We start from the raw sequence: 20,182 nt of genomic DNA, 5'->3' as shown, positions 1-20,182 counted from the left end.
TTTGGAAGAGAGTAAAATAAAGAATGGGGGGGGGGGCTTGGTCACTCAAGGGTTGAGGAAAGCATTCACGACCTGAGGCTTTGGCAGTAGATCGGGTATCTCCAAAGCTGAAGGTTGTGAGTTCAGTATTCAACCCTTGAGTGACTTTTATTTTTATTCCAATTCTTTATTTTTACTCTCTTCCAAGTGTAAAAATTACTCTAAATCTGAGTCTATTTGGTCCCACTCTAAATAGAGTCAAATTTACTCTACATAATTTACAGTGTACTTTTCATATATATATATATATATATATATATATATATATATATATATATATATATATATATATATATATATATATATATATATATATATATATATATATATATACAGTATGTAAATAAATTATAATTTCCAGATTTCACCTAAAATGGGATTATTCATCCATCCATCCATCCATTTTCTTAACCGCAACTGCTGACTACTATTACTATTATTTTGTATATTTTTTAATTTAATTTTTAAATTATATTTTATATCCATATTTTATTTATTCATTCATTTCTTCATTCATTAATTAATTTATTTTAAATTTTAGCAGTTTTGGTCCCACCCAATACCCACTACAGTCAGTTCTGATTGTGTTTGGTTCCAACAGAAAAGGCACTTTATTCAGTCTAGGGAACTAGGAACTGGCAACAGTCCTTCACTACGCATATTATATCAGTCATACATACAGTAAATATTTGTTTAAGAACGTTTTCAGTAAACATAAATTAATCACATTTAAAAAAAAAAAAAAGTAACTACGTATGCTGTGTTTTAGTTTGAAAGTCGGGCTTTTATTTTGAATTTCTATCACGAAAAAGAGTAAACATACAGTGGACACCAACAACAACAAAACAAACAAGAAAACTGCGCGACAAACTTCGGTCACAGGAATATTTACTACAGGTACACCTTTGATAAACTTGACGTGTTTTTTGTGCTCATGATGTATTTTGTACTGTGTATAACATAGTTTAAGAGAGTTTTAAAGTAAAAAGAGCATGTTTGCGCGTTGTTGTTTTAGACGATTACAAATGATTGCATTGTCATTCCCTTTTACTCTCTCAGCAGAGCAGAACACTGTTACAAAATATTGTCCATGTTTTACTGCAAAATTGGAAGGTTTTTCAAAAGTAATTAAACGTGGCGGGGGGGGGGGGGGGGGGGGTTCCATATAGAGTTATTGTATGTCCACAAGTTACACAATAAACCAGAAGAATGCCTGTTCTGTCCGATCAGCATCTGTCTCTCTATCTCTATCAATAGCCTCACCCTAAACTCAACCTGACACGTTCCCTACAGCACATTCACAGAAGTGCAAGGTATGCTGCCCCGACGATGCCCTGTAAGTGTTATCGCCATCAATTTACAAATTGAATAATAATAATAATAATAATAATAATAATAATAATAATAATAATAATAATAATAATAATAATAATAATAATAATAATAATAATAAAAGTGTCTTCTACGCAGAGATTTGAGGCCGCAGCTGTCAGTCAAACAAAAATAAATAACCTTGTATTATTGAAACGTGGCATTTGTGCGTTACATAAACGTGGAAACTTAAGCCGATGTATTGAACGTGGATATGGCTCCCTCTAGTGGCTCAGTTATCTATTACATGTTGGGTAATGTTTTTACCGTGTGTGCAGCCTACCGGTAACTATTGGCAAATAACAAATGACAGTTTGTTGAGTTAATGGCCACAGGGGTTGTATTAGGACACATATTTGCTGGTGTTCTATGAACTTTGGAACATACTTTGCTGTTACTTATTAAAAGCCATTGTGACTTTCCACTCTGCAAACCATTTCTCCGCATACAGACAGACATCTAGTTACACAGCATCAGCAAGATGGCAGAGCCCCGTGGTATCTTGATCAAGGGAGGAAAAGTTGTGAATGAAGACATCTCTGCGGTCAGTGACGTTTATATTGAAAATGGAAAAATAGTGGACGTTGGACTGAATCTTCAAATTCCAGAGGGAGTGAGAATTATTGATGCTAGGGATAAATTGGTGATCCCCGGTGGAATTGACGCACACACACACCTGGAGCTGGCGTTCATGGGCACCAGGACTGTGGATGACTTCCATAGTGGAACTCAGGTAAAACACATATACACATCATTTAGTTGTATTTTTACAACAATAAAAAAAAGTTATTGTAGCACTCGATGACGTCAACGGATATCATAAGCAAATGTCCTTGCAACAACGTCATCTAACCTTCAATCAGTTGACTTTGTGCTGATGCGCCTAAACCTTTTAGTTAACCTTTAACTATCTCACCAGGCTGCCCTAGCAGGAGGCACAACAATGATCGTGGACTTTGTCATCCCCCAAAAAGGCGAGTCTCTTCTGGAGGCCTATAACTCTTGGCGCAATGCAGCGGACAAAAAAGTGTGCTGTGACTACTCACTGCATGTCGCTGTCACGTGGTGGAGTGACCAGGTGAATAGATCACTCATTTATAAAACTATGACATTGCAGATTAGATTTTTTATTTTAATTTTTTTGTATAGTCTATTTTATTATATTATATAGACATTCAGACAAATACATAAACATGAAAGAGTTCTGCTAAGGTTTCAAATGTGTCCTAAATTTACATAAAAATAGTATACATGTCTGTGCAAGAAGGAGATTTGTTACTATAATCAATTGCGGGGCGTGGATTGATTTTCCTTTCCTTTGGTAATTTTGCAGACATGCAACAGTTGCACACCTATGGCACAGATGTGGGTGTGAACACAGCAGACTCGAAGCAGCTCCTCTTATTCCCTTTAAATTCAGTTTATAAGGAACTGCAAGCAGATCAGTTGCCTGGTAACACGTCATCGGCAATATCGTTTGGTTATTGTGACGTAGTGAGAGGACTAGGACGCAGTATGGTTCCAAAAAAATTCCCTTATCAAACCGACAGTCTCTTTAATGGGAGCACCCATCAGTTTGTCCATCCATTTTCTCGAGCCCTCTCATTAGGTAGAGCCTATCCCAGTTGCCTCTGGGCAAGAAGCAGGAACAGGTACACCCTATAGAATTATCATAATGAGGTTATTGCTATTTTTCTCCTTCCCAGGTCAAGAAAGAAATGGAGATTATCGCCAAAGAGAAGGGAGTCAATTCCTTTAAGATGTTTATGGCGTATAAAGGTCTGTACATGCTGCAGGATTCGGAACTCTATGCTGCCTTTTCACACTGTAAGAAGATTGGCGCAATAGCACAAGTGCATGCTGAGAATGGAGACCTGATTGCTGAGGTTGGTTGGACAAGTTAAACATGGACACACATGCTCATGCACAAAACTGAGATCAGATCAAATGATGTAGGAGCACCTTCCTAAAATAATGTCTAAAATTGTTTTTTAAGTACTGTATGTATCCAATTTTAGCCGAGGTGGCCAGCACCATGAGGAGATTTTGAAGGCAAAAAAACAAAACAAAACATAATTTTAAAAAGGCGGTTCCTCTTCTGATACAGATGCTATGCTGAGAAACACCACAAGAGGGCAGTAGATCTTTAAAAAAAAAAAAATGGAACAACAGTGGCGTGTGGCACTTTACTACTCCTGTTTTGAGATTTTAGGAACATTCGTGTTCTATGCTTGAAGCTCTAGCGTAAGTTTCATTTTGTTGTTCTCCACTCCGACAGGGGGCCAAGAAGATGCTGTCCTTGGGCATCACAGGGCCTGAAGGTCACGAAATGTGTCGACCGGAGGAAGTGGAGGCGGAGGCCACCCAAAGGGCCGTCACCATTGCCAGCGCTGTCAACTGCCCTCTCTATGTGGTCCATGTCATGAGCAAATCTGCAGCCGACGTGGTGTGCAAAGCACGTCGAGATGGTGCGTGAGGAATGTTACGATTCACACACACCGATGTTTAAAAAGTGATATTTGAGGTCTCACAAGGAAAGCTTTTATAACAGAATGATGGCGAAACTTTTGAGTCAATCTGAAGTGAAGTTCATCTCCTCCAGGGCGGGTGGTGTATGGGGAGCCCATTGCAGCTGGACTGGGAACTGACGGGACTCACTACTGGAACAAGGATTGGGCCCATGCGGCTTTCTTCGTCATGGGTCCTCCCCTAAGACCTGACACCAGCACCCCTGGATACCTCATGGATTTGCTGGCCAAGTAGGTGGCTTTTGTCTACGTACTCACACCTCCTCCCACGTTCTGAAAAAATGCAAGGTTAATATATAATAGTTTTTACTGTATAGTTATACAGTACAAAGGAGACATTATGCTTGAATTGACAAGTGAAGATGTGCATATTTGAATTCATATATCTATCCCCTAAATGTGTCATTAGTGATGACCTCAGTGTGACGGGCACCGACAACTGTACCTTCTCAGTTTGTCAGAAGGCGCTTGGAAAAGACGACTTCACCAAGATCCCCAACGGGGTGAACGGCGTGGAGGATAGAATGTCCGTCATTTGGGAGAAGGGAGTGGTATGTCATCATCGGTGCATGGCCAATCTTACACTCATCTTACATTTTGTTCTTTAACTTCTAAAGTTCAGCTTTTCCACTATTGAGTGTGAGGCTGCCCTCCCCCAATTTAAATATTTCTCCTCAACCATCAAAAACAACTTTGTTATACAGAGTTCAGACAAAATATTTAAAATAATAAGAGGAAAGGCAATGATTTGACAAATGTTGGTACATGTCTGGCCACTCGATGTTTTCCTCAAAAAATAACTCAGTTTAAGTACTGTATGATACTGAAGTTGGGATATTGTGTAAGATGTAAATAAAAACAGAATATACAGTAAAAATAAATTTCAACCTACATTCACATTCACTACAAAGTAAGATATTTAATCTCCAAATTGATCTTTACTAGTTTTTGCTAATTTGTAATTTGATGTCTGGAAAATGTCACAAAAAACGTGTGTGTTATGCCACCTTTCCTTTTGACAACACTCAAAAAGTGTTTGGCAACTGAGGACAGTATTTGAGTAATTACTGAAGCTTTGTATCTGGAATTCTTTCCCATTCTGACTTGATGTACAACTTGAGTTGCTCAACAGTCTGGGGTCTCCGTTATATTGTAGTATTTTACACTTCATAATGCGCCACACATTTTCAATGGGAGACGGGTCTGGACTGCTGGCAGGCCAGTCTTAAGTACTCACAATGTTTTACAAAGGAGTAACACATGCAAAATGTGACTTGCCATCGTCCTGCTGAAATAAGAAGTGACATCCCTGAAAAAGCACATGTTGCTCTGAAATCTGTATGAGCCTTTCAGCCTTCACAAATGTACACATTAACCATGTCAACAACCCCAGATGCTGGATTTTGAACTTTGTGATGATAACATAATCCTTTACCTCTTTCGCCTGGAGGACAAAAAAAAGAAGAAGCTATTTTAGAAAACAAAAACATAAACCCTAAAAACTATTCCTAAAAACTATCCAAAAAGTGGACTCGTCAGACCGCAACACACTTTTCCCACTTTGTGTCAGTCCATTTCAGATAAACTTGGGCCCAGAGAAGCCAGCAGCATTTCTGAGTGTTGTTATATGGCTTTTATTTTCCATGTTAGAGGTTTTAATTTGCATTTGTAGATGTTGAGACAAACTATATTCTTTGCAATTATATGTTTAAAAAAATTCTTAAACTGTTAGACTAGCTGTTCAACCATTTGTTCACAAAGTGGTGAACCTCACCCTATCCTTGCTTGTGAACTGAGAATTTTGGGGATTTTTACACCCAGTCATGACATTCACCTATTTCCAATTAACCTGTTCACCTGTGCAATGTTCCAATGTTTTGAGCATTCTTACCAGTCTTTTGTTGCCCCTGTACCATTTTTTTGGGAACATGTTGCAGACAAATTAGAGAATATTTGCAAAAACAATAACATTCATCAATTTCAAGATTAAATATCTTGTCTTTGTATTGTATTCAGTTGAATATAGGTTGAGAAGGATCTGCAAATCATTGTGTTCTGTTTTTATTTATTTATTACACAATGTCCCAGCTTCTTTGGAATTTGAGTTTTTTGTATGCATGTGGGCCATCGACGGATAATAAGTTTGTGCGGTGATGCCCATTTGATAAATTGTCATGTGGTACGACCAAAAACAAATAACCAATTTGGGACTTTTATTTTTAAGTACATTTAAAAACAGGCACAAGACAGTCAAGAACTCATGGGAGCAACTATGGGGTTTGTACTGGCTCAAAAAAGTTAGCAACTGATATGTAATGGCAATTTTTGGACATCATGTTGAATGCCCTGAAAATAAATATTAATATAAATTTCCCCCCCAACAAATTCAATATATATTTTCATTATCATTTTAGCTGTGTGGCTAGCTAGCTTGTTTTGTTTCGATGGCTGATAGTTAGCGTCATAACTTTGATTTAAGTTGATAATATTACAGTATGAGGTGCGACCAAATGTAGATAATCGTAAAATTGTAGATAATATTAAATAATAAAAAATTATAAATACTTTATGTGTTTTCATAATAAATAAGATGTGCTGGTGAAATCCTTATCCGTTATCGACCCCATCTATGTATGTAGATTGTAAAACACATGTCAGCATTTGATTTTAAATAGGTTTATAACGTGGTAGTTATTTTTTCAACATAAGTCAAAAATGTTCTTTTATTTTGACCTTTAAAAAAAAACAAAAAAATGTGTGAATGTGCCAAAAAGGAACTGCAATTTGCCAACCTTTCCCCGTGATACAGCAATTACAATATGAATTCTTAATTATATACAATATTCACTATGGTCTTCTCCGATCACCCGTTTCTTCTATTTGATCACATAATATCACTTGCAGTTTGACGACAGCTGTTTCAGTAATTGCAGTTGCAACTGAGCATTTGTGGTGCTCCACAAACAGTAAGCAGAGTAAACAGAGATGGACATATCAATGCATCGAGCTGACAGTGCTTTTTCTTGGTGAAGATTTACTTTGCAGTGCTTTCAAATCACACATTGGCTCCTGTCTGGTAATTGCCTACAGTGCTTTCAACTGTGCTCCCTCACTCAAACGGGCTTATTTGTGCATTTCCAACTTCCCAGCACAGCGGCAAAATGGATGAGAATCGATTCGTGGCTGTCACCAGCAGCAACGCAGCGAAAATCTTCAACTTCTACCCGCAAAAAGGCCGCATCGCCAAGAACTCAGATGCTGATGTGGTTATTTGGGATCCCAAGGCGTCAAGGTGAGGGGTCCGCTTGGGCCATTCAGCACTCAAGCTTTGAAAAGCAGAAAAATTAGTGCGTGTGTGTGTGTAATACTGTACACATTCAAAATACAGGCAGTTTTAAACATGGAGACGTTTCTAGCACATCATCAGTCTAAATTGCATGTGGTCTTGGAACGACAAGGTCAATTCACTTCCTTTGTTATTGTCGGATAATAAGACGTGGATTTCAGATCAAAAGATGAATATGTGGCACAAGTTAAACATTCCAGATTGTATTTCATGGTATTTATTTACACCTCCATGTGTTAGACAACTCAGGACAGAGCACCTTTTGTTTGAAGCCACCCACTTTACAAGAGAGCAAAAGTATTGGAGCGTAGCAAACGTGAAGACCTGAACTTTGTCTATGGGAGAAAAGTAAACCAATTTGAAGCTTAGAGAAGCTAGAGCTAATGCACAAACATTGGGCATAGCCAACACTACTACTGGTGAAAGTACTGGTGTACTCAGCGACAGACGTGCAACATGGCTGCCAAGCATGAACATGCCATGTAGCATGTAGCACGTAGCCTCACGGCTCAGTTTCAGAAAGCAGGTGATACGTGATTGGTCAACTCGTTACCTGTTTAGACTACTCTGAGTGCATACACAGTAAATTCTGTAGAGACCCTATTTAGAGTAAATTTGACTATTTCAAGTGGGACCAAATAGACTCAGTTTTAGAGTAATATTTGCACTTGGAAGAGAGTAAAATAAATAATTGAAATAAATAAATGCAATAAAAGTCCCTCAAGGGTTGAAGAACAAACTCACGATCTTCAGCTTGGGAGACTGCCATACTACAACCTGAGTTATGCCCCTCCTACTCTTTGCTTATCTCCGAAAGGAGAGCAAAAACATCGTTTTTTGGTTCAATGTTTTTGGTCTTGGAGTTGGAAAGATTCCAGCTGACGAGTGATATACTAACACACAGCAGGAGCTGCGTGGCTCAGGGAGTAGATCGGCTGTCTCCCAAGGTGAAGGTCGTGAGTTTGTTCCTCAACCCTTGAGTGACTTTTATTGTTGTTGTTTTTTTTTTTTCAATTCTTCATTTTACTCTCTTCCAAGTGTAAATATGACTCTAAAACTGAGTCTATTTGGGCCTACTCTGAATAGAGTCTAATTTACTCTGCAGAATTTACTGTGTAGAACGTATTGTAAGGACATATGCATAGGTCAAATTTTGTTTCTTCTTCAAATTAATTTCAAATCTATTTCATCAGATTCTCAGAAATGATAGCTTGAAGCATTTATGTAAGAACATTTTTTTTTCTTACAATATATAGACATAAATCTGCTGGGATGTTGATGATGTGTTATGCGGAGGATGTTAAGGTTGATGAATTGTTCACACATTCCGTTTTCTTATTAACTCCTTCACTGCCATTGGCGGCTATAAACGTCAAAAATTCATTTGAACTATTTATATTAGTTTAACTTTTTCTCCCCACTTTTGTTAACAAGAGTATGAAAACCTAGATATTTTTAATTGTACATTCAGAACAGATATCAAATTTGGGATTAATTAGTTAACGAGTTAACTAGTGAAGTCAGGTGATTAATTACAATAAAAAATTGTAATCGCCTGACGAGATGATTATTAAAAAGGGGCGTCAGGCGATTACATTTTTTTACTCGTAATCAATCGCGTGACTTCCATAGTTAACTCACGATTAATCACAAATTTTATATCTGTTCCAAATGTACAATTCAAAAAATCTAGGTTTTCATACTCTTGTTAAAAGTCGATTTTTTTTTAAACTAATAGAAATAGTTAAAAAAATGTTTTGACGTTAATAACCATCAATGGCAGTAAATGAGTTAAATAAATCAGCATTAAAGCTCTTATCAGGAAATGATTCAGTTAGGAAGTTTGGAAAAATATGACAGCCGTGTATTAAAAGTATAAAATCGCTGAATGAGGCTTAAAGCAACGCAAAAAACACGATGGATTTTATTGTGAACTAACATTCAACTAACTAACATCTAACATTCAACGGCTATGACATCATAGTGCTAACCTGCAAAGCCGGAATTGAATCCAGTTTTTGGATTGTCTTCTCCTTAACCTTAACAAATGTAAATCCTAACACAAAAGAGGTCTCTTCATATGGAGCAGGTTGGGAGTGAACACACACACACACGCACGCACACTCCCACGTACACGCTTACGTAATCCAAAACGAGACTGTGCTGTTCTGCTTGCAAGAGAATCTGGGCTGCGGCCCTCAGGGAGGTCGCGATGCACTGACGTGAATTGGAGAGTAACGCATTCTGACCCAACGTATTGTAACTTACTGTAAATCAATACGCTCATGTCTAAGGTTTGCAGATTGACCCAATCAGCTTTCTTGTACCGTTAAATTGCTCAATCTATAGATATATATATCTATATATATATATGCTTTTTTTAGCGCAAGAGTGCCTCAAGTTTAATTGCTGCTGCCGTGAATTCATCTGTAAAACTGCGTAATTAATTGCTCTCAGTGCAAGTGTCACTCCATAACATCCGACGCCAGAGGCCACCGATGGTTGTGTAACGCTGAGGAAGCTCATGTCACATAAAACGGCTTCTTGGATGATGACCATGCAACTTGGCTCTCAGTGTAAGCGAAATTTTTATTTCGTTCTTTTGTTTGTTTTTCTCAAATCAACTGGGAATATGGGTGCACGGACACATTGTTAAAATACACACTCACACACACACATATTAAAAAAACAAAACGGTAATTTTCCGTCAGCTGGGGCGCCAAAAATATACAGTCAAATAACAGAAAGTTATTCTTTATATTTATTTTCATATTTATATTCTTTATTCCATAATACAAATACAGTTTGCTTTATTTTTAGGTTGCTTTCAATGTTTAATGTTGTTACTTTTGTCGCTCGTCAAATGATCAATATCAAAATCATAAATACTTATTTAAGACATAAACATGTAAGTACTGACTGTCATTGGGCAATGTCAGGTAGTGATGCAACGTAATAAATTAATCTACAGAAGCCACAAAAAAAGTGATATTCAGTCCCACTTTTTTCAAACCAATACCAGTACGAGTAATTACTTTTGAGTATCACACTAATACAGAGTAATGATTCCACTAGAACTTTAGATAAGTAACATTTCAATTAACCTACTTACAGATAATTGTGACAAATTTTGACGCATACGATGTATGTAGCATATGATGCACAGTGTATCTCCAACTTCTTGCGAGTGGGACTGATTTTTTTTTTTCCGTATCGGTGACCTGTATCGACGTAATTTTGATACCTGCTATCAAATCAAAACGATCATCATTCAGACAGTTAAACTTGAAATAATCAACAACATTAAATATTCACTCAATATACACTTTACATGACCGCTAGACGTGGATAGCAAAGAGAGTAAGCATTTCTTCTATAGAAATACAATTTCCACAGAATAGTATTCTCTCTTGTCTGAGCAGACGTGTGCTTGCACCTTTTGTGTTTTGACAGGAAGATTTCAGCCAAGACGCACCACCAGGCTGTGGACTACAACATCTTTGAGGGTATGGAGTGTCATGGCGTGCCAGTGATCACCATCTCCAGGGGCCACGTGGTCTACGAGAACGGACAGCTGAAGACCACGCCTGGCTGGGGCAGATTCATCCACAGAGAACCCTTCGCTGAATTTGTCTATAAACGAATCAAGCAGAGGGACCAGGTGAGTAACAAAAAAAAAGGAAAGAAGAAAAACACTTGAGCTAGAAGCTGCACTTGGCATTCATTAACATGCTGAAGCCATCTCGCCAGTCCAGATTGTTTGGCGAGTGCTAATTCTCTCAATCCTTGTTCAAGTGGAAGACGCGTGCTTTGGCATGGTACAGTTCGTGCATAAGCACAAACACCGGCTTGCAACTACTTGTTGTCATAGAATGCGTTATTAGTTATAAAAGATAAAATAGCTACTTAAAATAAACAACAAAGCCAAATATTGCACGGGAAATGACTCCACACTATACGGATTTGGCATTTTGACACATTTTTGACCACTCGCTTACATTGGTTTTACCTCATTGAAAACATTGTCAACATCAAATTTTAGTTGATATTGGAGTCAATTTACCTACCGTAAATGAATCGATAAGTATTCAATGCAGAAATGCTGCTTAAGGAAGTAAGCACTAAACAAATTGTGGCATTTATTTGGACTCAAATCTCCAACTGAAATCAACACTTAAAGTAAAGTAATAAGATTACTTTATCATGACGATAGCAATAGCTACAGATGAAAATTAGCGAAACCTTGCTAACTTGGGCACACTTAAAAATCAAATGTCGATTAATGTGCCATTGTACCTTTTCAAATAAATAAATTCACATTTTGAGGCAGCACACTGGACATGTCTGTTTCAGGCCTTGCTTTGTGGAGTTTGCGTGTTCTCACAATGCTTATAGTAAGATAATTTAGGACCATTAAATAGGCTATAATTTTACGAATGCGAGTGTTTCATAGTTGTTTGTCAAATGTGCCCTGAGATTGGCTGGCGGACCAGTCCGGGCTGTAAATTAGCTGGGATAGGCTACAGCTTAAAAAAAATAAAAATAAAAGATGGATTTGATAGTTTGTGTAAAAAAAAGACAAAATGAAAAAACTCATGTGTTTGTACTGTCTATATTTCCCATTTTTCACTTGTAGCAGGCAACTAAAATGTTGATTAAATATTGAGCAGGCTACGAAGGTTGTCTGGCGATCACATTGCCACCTGCCCTGAGTTAATATCGATGACGTGTGACCTTTCTCTTTTCTCTCGCTTTTCCCTGCAGGTGTGCCAACCTACAGCTGTGATCAGACGGCCATACGATGGAAAAGTCATTTCTGTGTGAAAGTGTGAACCATGAAAGACAGTTTGAGTCTCCAGCTGTGTGTTTGTGTCCTTGTGCGCACACGGCCATCAGCGCCTGCACAAGTCAACATTCTCTCTAGAACAAAATAAGGACTGCGCAATGTGTTGTCATTTTAACGACTCTTTCCGGTGAGGAGTGGATGGATTTAGGTCAATTCAACGTCAAGGTCAATGTCATGTTATGTACTTTTGTCATCTTTACAAAATCCAATTTATCACTAGCTTTATTATCGTTGGAAAAAATAAAAGCGGAAGAGGCTAATAGGGAACAGTGTTGTTTCATGATTTATGCTACGCTATTATTGCTATATCCAGTGAACACTTGCCAAAGTGTCTTTTTGTCATAGACTGGAGAAACAGTTAACAGGCTGTCGGTAATGAGATTTTTCTTGACCCACAATGACTCTGCATTTGCATATTCAGCAGGATGGCTCATTATCATATCCACTCCATCTTTGTCCATAAAATGAGCACAGTCCTTCCCTCCTTGGGTAAAAAGGTCTGCGGTTGTCGGCGAGCGTCATGTGGAAGCTTGCTGTCGGGCCAGCTTGCTGTCGGGCCGGCCTACTGACGTGGTTTTCTGCCGCAGGGCCCGTTGAGACATAACGTGAGCTTATCAGGTTGCCACACGGGTCAGTGGCAATGTGTGACTCACACAAGGCCCACTCTTTCTTCCGATGTACCACTTCCTCTTACTGTTTACCCTGGAAGAAGTGATGGAAGGAACAGTACAGTTGCACATGTGTAAAGAGGAGTGGGTTTTTGTTTTGTTTTTATTTTGCATACATCACAATGTATGAACAACTTTGCATTTTAACATGAATAACAATTTAGACAACCAGGGATAGGATTAGGTAAGTTGTGCTACTTCCAACTCCCTTTGAATATGTAAACTGAAGACATCTATAGATGATGTTTATATGTTCAATCAATGACTGTAAAAAAAAGACATGGGCCACACTTTGGACATTTTGCAAATCATACTCCAATGAGCTCTTGTTTACAATTTAAAGTGGAAGTCAAACAAAAAAATGTTGAGGACAATACTATCCATGCAGCCCCACTAGTCTAAATATGGTATTCTGGTTGATATTGTTTTAGTTGAATATGAGTTAATGAAGTAAAATCCATCCATTTTTATCCATGTTAGGGGGCGGCCATTTTGCCACTTGTTGTGGTCTGAAGATGACATCACAGTTGCTCAGGCAACGACCAATCACAGCTTACCTGTTTTCTGAAGCTGAGCTATGATTAGTTGTTGCCTGAGCAACTGTGATGTCATCTTCAGTCGACAGCAAGTGGCAAAATGGCCGCCCCCTAACATGGATAAAAATGGATGGATTTTGCTTTATTGACTCATATTCCACAAATGTAATATTAATCAGCATATCATGTTTAGGCTAGTAATGTCTCAGGTCACATATAACATATTATTGTCAAGAAATGTTTAAGGTTGACTTCCATTTTAACTCATTCACTGCCATTGACGGCTATAGACATCGAAAATTCATTTGAACTATTTCTATTAGTTTAAAAATTTTTCAACTTTTGTTAAACCTAGAACAAAAAAATATTGTACATTTAGAACAGATGTAAAATTCAGGGCGTCGGGCAATTAAAAATTTCAATCGTAATTAATCGCATTACTACAGTTTTCATACTCTTGTTAACAAAAGTGGAATTTTTTAAAAATAGAAACAGTTAAAATACATTTTTGACCTTTATAGCTGTCAATGGCAGTGAATGAATAAAAACAAAAAGAAAAGATTATAAAAAATTTGGGGCGTCAGGCGATTGAAATGTTCAACCGTAATTATGGCTAGTCACAAATTTGATATCTGTTCTAAATGTACAATAAAACAATTCTATGTTTCCATACTCTTGTTAACAAAAGTGGAAAAAAACGTAAACTAATAGAAATATCTCAAATGAATTTTTGACGTCTATAGCCGTCAATGGCAGTGAATGATTAATGTAATCTTTAAATCAAATGACAAAATAAGCATTATCAGGCATACGAAGACGCAAAGCTCAAATGTTCCTGTTGTATGAAACACCTGTATGATGTTAATGAGTAGTGACAGACTGAGCAAGTGGAAGGAGGGTTGTGCTGCAGTGCTGTTGACTGCACATGCAAGGGACGTCTGTCTTGGATTATGTAAGTACCCAGTCCCTGTCTATGCAAACACACACGAGGCATCTTTATTTTGGCTTATTAAAGCTTTGTGCTTTTGATATGAGAGGAGTCACAAGGAAACGGCTTGTTATGTAAGAAACAAACATGACAGTATAAATGATTGACTCGTGCCAACATATCAATTGATGTTCTTGTCAGGTGTTATTTCAACTATAAAGTGCTGGGATGTTTGTAGGAAGGTAATCAAATAAAAAAGCAGTAATATTTTTCTATACCATTGGGCAAACGTCTGACTATGCAGAATTCCGAAGGATTCACATATTTTTTTCTTGTTAGTGTATGTTAGATGTACATTGGATTATAAAGTCTACACACCGCTGTTCAAATGTCAAGTTTTTGAGACCAAGAGAAATCATTGAAAAACATTTTCCACCATGAAAGCGTCATACAACATGGCTGTTTTCAGAACGAACCAATCACATTAAGCTTATGTCAAATGGGAGACAGCACACACCTGCCACCAATTCAAGTGCCTCTGATTGACCATTTTTAGATGTTCTAGTAGGATTTTCCTGATATTTTTTGCTTTTTAGCAAAAGCCTGACATTTTTGTGGTAACACTGATTGCTATTTTGAACTGTTCGTAATTCCCTCCCTCAATGCAGGTATACTGTTCTGTTTAGTGTTAAGTGAGGAGCCCGCGATGTCATTGTGCCAAATATATTTTTAAAGGGGAAGTCAGGACAATTTTGTTTTCAATTCATATGTTCTATGCAGCCCCACTAGTCTAAACATTATTTTATTATAATTACTATCGTGTTTGAGGAATATGAAAAAAGCAGCAAAATTCCCCCATTTTTAGCCATCTCAAAGGGCCAGCCATTTTGCCACTTGCTGTCGACTGAAAATGACAACACAAAGCATAAGGGCCAACCATGGCTCAACTTTAGACAACAGCTGAGCCGTGATTGGTCGTTACCTGAGCCCTAAGCAACTGTGATGTCATTTTTAGTTGACCTCATGTGGCAAAATGGCCGGCCCCTGAGATGGGTACAAGTGGATTTTGCTGATTAACTAGTATTCCACAATCTCAATATTAATCAGAATGCCGTGTTTATTAGTGACTAGTGGGTAAAGCATGTTATTGTAATGAAACATTTTGGGTTGACTTCTTCAATTCATTGAGTAGTACATGTTATAGGCCTCCTACATGAAGAAAAAAATGTTTTGAAATTATTTATCTTTGTCTGATTCAACTCTTCAGTTCAGAAAATGGATGGATGGATGTATTATTATTGCAGAGTTAAAGCTTTAACTTTGACAGCACTAATATACGTATACAGTACAGGGCAAATGTTTTGACACACCTTCTCATGCAATGCATTTTCTTGATTTTCATGACTATTTACATTGTAGATTCTCACTGAACACATCAAAATTATGAATGAACACATGTGGAGTTATGATGTTTTTTTTTTAAAGGTAAAATCATTGAAAACGTGTTTTATATTCTAGTTTCTTCAAAATAGTCACTTTTTGCTCTTATGATTTTTTTGCACACTCTTGGCATTATCTCTATGATGAGCTTCAAGAGTAGCCACCTGAAACGGTTTTCCAACAGTAGTGAATGAGTTCCCAGAGGTGAGAATGCCAAGAGTGTGCGAAGCAGCAATCAGGCAAAAGGTGGCTATTTTGAAGAAACTAGAATCTAAAACATGTTTTCAGTTATTTCTCCTTTTTTGTTAAGTACATAACTCCATATGTTTTCATTCTTAATGTTGATGCCTTCAGTGAGAATCTACAATGTAAATAGTCATGAGATTAAAGCAAACACTTTGAATATATATATATATATATATATATAGTCACAAACAGAACAACATGGATTGTGTATGAGGAAGACGTTCCTCACGTAGTGTTGACCTCTTCTGGAAAAAGCAACGGACACCAGAAATGTGGCTGTTACGTGAAGACAAAAAAAAAAGAAAAATATTATCATCCAACCTAAGGATTTATTTGTGCGAATTATACATCCGTTTGTGACCCATACCTTAGTGATGAGCAATGTAAAGCTGTTGCTGCTTTCTTTCTCCCGCCTCTTTTTGAACCTTTTCCTGAGAATTTTGCCATGCAGGTACTTGATCCTTTCCTCGGCTTCAGTGCAGTAGAACCTGTCACACACCATCAGCCTGATCTGGCCCAATTTGGCCGCCACTGGGGCCATAACGAGCAAAGTGAGTAGGATAGCAGCCAGTGGGACGACAGAGTTGTGGAGCAGCAGTTTGGGTTTGGGGAGGCACTGCTTCTCAAACAGCGTCACAGAATAAGAAAAATCCTTTTGGTGGTTCTCCTCAGCCAAATGTACACCAATTAAGGTCGCAATCCCCTGAAAAAAGCATCTCACGTTTAGGAGCTGTTTTGTTTCTTTTTATTTATTTTTTTAAACACTATTTACACTACCAAATTCAGTATTATGTTTGTTTAATTTTCCTAGTTAACTAAATTGATATACCATTGTATTCTTGTTGACATCTTATTGTTGTTATTGCATCATCATGATTTGTAAGGCATGGAAATGTTTGGTTACCTAAGTGGGTGTTCAAATGCATCACTATGAGGAAGCAACTGACAACCAGTCAGCTTAATATATGAATCATAATTATATATATTTAAAAAAACACACACACAAATGGAATAATGTCTTGATGTGAGTGTGTATGTACGGAAGCATATATTGTATTAACTTTGAAAAAAAAACTCCAGGTTTTTTTTTATTAAAAAAGAAATGGGGGGGGGGGGATTATTTTTTCTTTTGCTGTTCATTATGTTTTTTTCTGTTGTCCCTGTTTTTTAAATATATTTTTCTGTTTTTCTGAATAGATTTTATTTTTTCGGAGTATTTTTTTCAGTTTTTCTAAATTTTTGGTTCTCTTTTTCTGATTTTTTTGTCTGTTTTTGGATTTTGACAGAAAAAAGAAAAAGAAAAAATGAACAAAAACAGAAAAAAAACAAATAAAACAGATAAAAAAAAGAAAAAAGAAAGCCCTTCAAAAATTATTGTCAGTAAAACAAAAGTGCCCCCCCGCCTTCATGTGAAGGAGAAATACACTTCCATATGTATGTAAGTACGGAGCCTTCGTAAATATATAGCTGTTGTGACTTTTGGCTCTAGTTGAATGAAAGGACTTACTTTGAGGCTCAGCAGCAGAGGGACGTGGAATGGTTCCATCTCTGATAGCTTGGTTGTTATAATAGCAACGAAATAGTACAACACGGCATCGACAGTTATAAATATGACCCAAGCAACCAAATGGGAGACGATCGGAATACCAAATTTGAGCAGAGCTTTTCCTTCCTGGGCGGTGGGACGGAGGGAAGGAAGGGACGGGTAAAGCTTCTCCTCCTCTGACGTGAGAGGAAGCACATGTTGCTTTCCTTCTGCCTTCTGCTTCTTGTCAAAATCAATGAACTTCTTGCTGATGAAATTATTTTTGTACTTCATGTCGCGGCGGTACTTTCTTACGTGCAAGGTTATAAAGATCACGAGTGCCAGGAAACTGATGATAGGATAAACACCTTCCTTGACAGAGGAGACAGTGTTTATGAAGGTCACTGCATATTTGACACTTTGATTCAGCTTTAATTCTGCTTGGGTGAGTCTCTCCCGAAAATGTTCCAAGTCCACTTTGGGTGAAATCTTGAGCTGAGAGTCCAGGTTGACCACCCCGAGATCCGTCACCCCTTGCAAGATATCAGCCAGCCATTTCAACATGTCCACATAGTTCCTGAAGGGAGCGATGACGGATGCTTTCTTGGCCCTCAGGTTACAAATCATGCTGCTGACCAAGCCTGTGAGGTTCTCCAAAGTGTTGCGAATATTCCCAAGGACAACAACACTCGTCCCAGCGGTTAGCAGCAGACTGCGACTCTTCTTGGTGAAGATAGAGATGAGAAATAACGTGAAGAAGCATCGTACTCTCTGTGACAGGAAGAGGGCAAGTGTCAACAGCACCCCGTGGATGGCAGCAATCCCACCTGACACTGCGGGCTCACAAGTCACAGTATAGAGGAGGTACAGGAGTAATAAGACACTAAGGAGCAGGCTTGGGAAGGCACATATGAGGAGGAGGACGGCGGTACTCCCAAAGCCTTTTCTGTTTCCACTGGTGAAAACATCCACAGCCAAAATTCTCAAGTCAATCAGGCCCTTGCTGATCATTGTCCTCGGAATTCGAACAAAGAAAAGCTCTGGCGTGAAATTAATCAGATGGCTGTGCTGTTTCTGAACTAGTAACCTAAGACGTGGACCCGCGCGTCTATTATTATGTGTGTTGTTAGCTGTCGCCTTAAATAATGCTGGAAGAGGATGTGGCTACAAACCACAGTCATTCGTCACAATACGGTACAGTCATCTGCATTTTTGGTCTCAAACAGAAAAGAAGGAAGCAACAAGGATGAGGTCGACACGGGGGTTTGGACGTGTGTGAAATGACATTTGGTTTTGTTTAACAGGCTAATAAACACAACACAAATGACTGTGAAAGAGGATGTTAGCCAAAAAGTAACTGATGGGAGCGTGGCGTCCTCGTGAGACATTAAGCTACTTTGAGCTCTTTAATCCAGTGGTGCCTGCTCACGTGCGGCACAATTCAGGACCATCTGAGTCTTAGGAGACTTTTTGCAGACGCCTGATGCTGAGGAATGCAACAATCTCGCCAGCGGGCTACAAATCATGCTATTCAACTGTGGCTGGAACATGGAAGTGGACAGATTTACAGCGACTTCTGTGGCTTTTCAAACACTGAGGAATTAATTCAGAATAATTATTTTTACTAATGTCTCCAATCTGACATGGTCTTGGCTTCTTCATCAGGAGCTTCCCAAAGCCCAGCATGAGGTCTGAATGACATGAGGCTAGCCATGTGAGTAGTCCAACAATACAACTTTGTGAAAAGTGTCAGGTCAACTATTTAATTAGTTTGACATAGTTGCACCAAAGGCCTCACAAGTTATTTTAAATCACGAGCCATTTTAGATGACAGTAGCAACAACAAACATTTGAGTCTTGCTCACTCCTCTTCAAACATCCTTATATATATATATATATATATATATATATATACACATATATATATATATATAAACTTTTTTAAGCAGTCCACAAAAATGTCCGGTTTTATAAACAGTAATGTAAAAAAAATAATAATAATAAATAATAATAATAATACATCTGTAGCCATTTGTAGTTATTACTGGTAACACAAGCAGCCTGAATGAATATAAAATGTAGTTATCATGAGAGTCTAAAAAAATATGGTAAAACAACATTTTGTGAAAAATTAACAAAAATAGAGAAAAAAGTCACTATTAGACTTCAATATTGTTTTAGGCCAATCATTTGTCCTCGACTCTCCATTCTTGTTTTCTACTTTGAAATCAACTACCAGCCTAGCTAAAATAAAACTAAACTAGATGATGTAGGTTAGCGTATAGCCAGCACTCGGCAGCGCCCAACCTGAGGTTTGAACCCACACCACGAGCAAGTCTATATGAGCTAGAGCTCCAGGACACCATCACAGCTCAGTATACTATTTGAAGGATTATTTTCCTCTGATTGACAGTCTAGGCCACATGCGTAATGAACGTGGCCAAGTGATTTGTGAAGATGCCTTGTTCACATTGTCCTTGTAGAAGTATAATCAGGCCAGAACTCATTGAATTAATACTGAAGCGTTGCTTTTATTTATCTAATTTTAACTCAACTTTACAAATCTGCCAATTTAATGTCTGAAACGATGGCCACATCCAATATGGCGGATGTGTTGACACCGCTCGAACCGGCCACCCAGCTCAAGGTGGTGTCTGCAGCAGAAATAAAAAATGACTCCCCAAAAAAAGGAAAAGAAAAACGATCTTC

General features: G+C 37.9%; 2 protein-coding genes across 5 annotated transcripts; one reads left to right on the top strand and one right to left on the bottom strand.

Annotated features, from left to right (window-relative positions):
* Positions 1-836: 836 nt before the first annotated feature.
* Positions 837-12,397, top strand: dpys (dihydropyrimidinase). 4 transcript variants are annotated; one of them, XM_086078582.1, is made up of 11 exons: positions 852-936; positions 1,297-1,352; positions 1,862-2,143; positions 2,330-2,488; positions 3,117-3,296; positions 3,689-3,878; positions 4,013-4,169; positions 4,348-4,489; positions 7,088-7,230; positions 10,738-10,945; positions 12,049-12,397. In XM_086078582.1, exons 3-11 carry the CDS (start codon positions 1,892-1,894, stop codon positions 12,106-12,108), a joined length of 1,491 nt encoding a protein of 496 aa, XP_085934708.1. In that variant the 5' UTR covers positions 852-936; positions 1,297-1,352; positions 1,862-1,891; the 3' UTR covers positions 12,109-12,397. The 4 variants fall into 4 exon arrangements, 3 of the variants coding, with proteins under 3 accessions (XP_085934709.1, XP_085934708.1, XP_085934707.1); XR_015095380.1 differs by lacking the exon at positions 12,049-12,397 and adding an exon at positions 9,742-9,860 and having other exon boundaries at positions 869-936; positions 1,297-1,375; positions 10,738-10,886; XM_086078581.1 differs by having other exon boundaries at positions 869-936; positions 1,297-1,375.
* Positions 12,398-16,080: 3,683 nt separating this feature from the next.
* dcstamp (dendrocyte expressed seven transmembrane protein) lies at positions 16,081-18,484 on the bottom strand. Its single transcript, XM_086079360.1, has 3 exons — positions 17,456-18,484; positions 16,316-16,651; positions 16,081-16,224 (listed from the first exon to the last, which is right to left on the bottom strand). Exons 1-3 carry the CDS (start codon positions 18,482-18,484, stop codon positions 16,174-16,176), a joined length of 1,416 nt encoding a protein of 471 aa, XP_085935486.1. The 3' UTR covers positions 16,081-16,173.
* Between the last annotated feature and the right edge of the window lie 1,698 nt (positions 18,485-20,182).

The sequence above is a fragment of the Leptonotus elevatus genome, chromosome 6 (genome assembly GCF_054856555.1).
Source record: "Leptonotus elevatus isolate MCC_2025b chromosome 6, RoL_Lele_1.0, whole genome shotgun sequence".
Lineage (NCBI taxonomy): Eukaryota > Metazoa > Chordata > Actinopteri > Syngnathiformes > Syngnathidae > Leptonotus > Leptonotus elevatus.
This window is presented reverse-complemented; position numbering and strand designations above follow the sequence as displayed.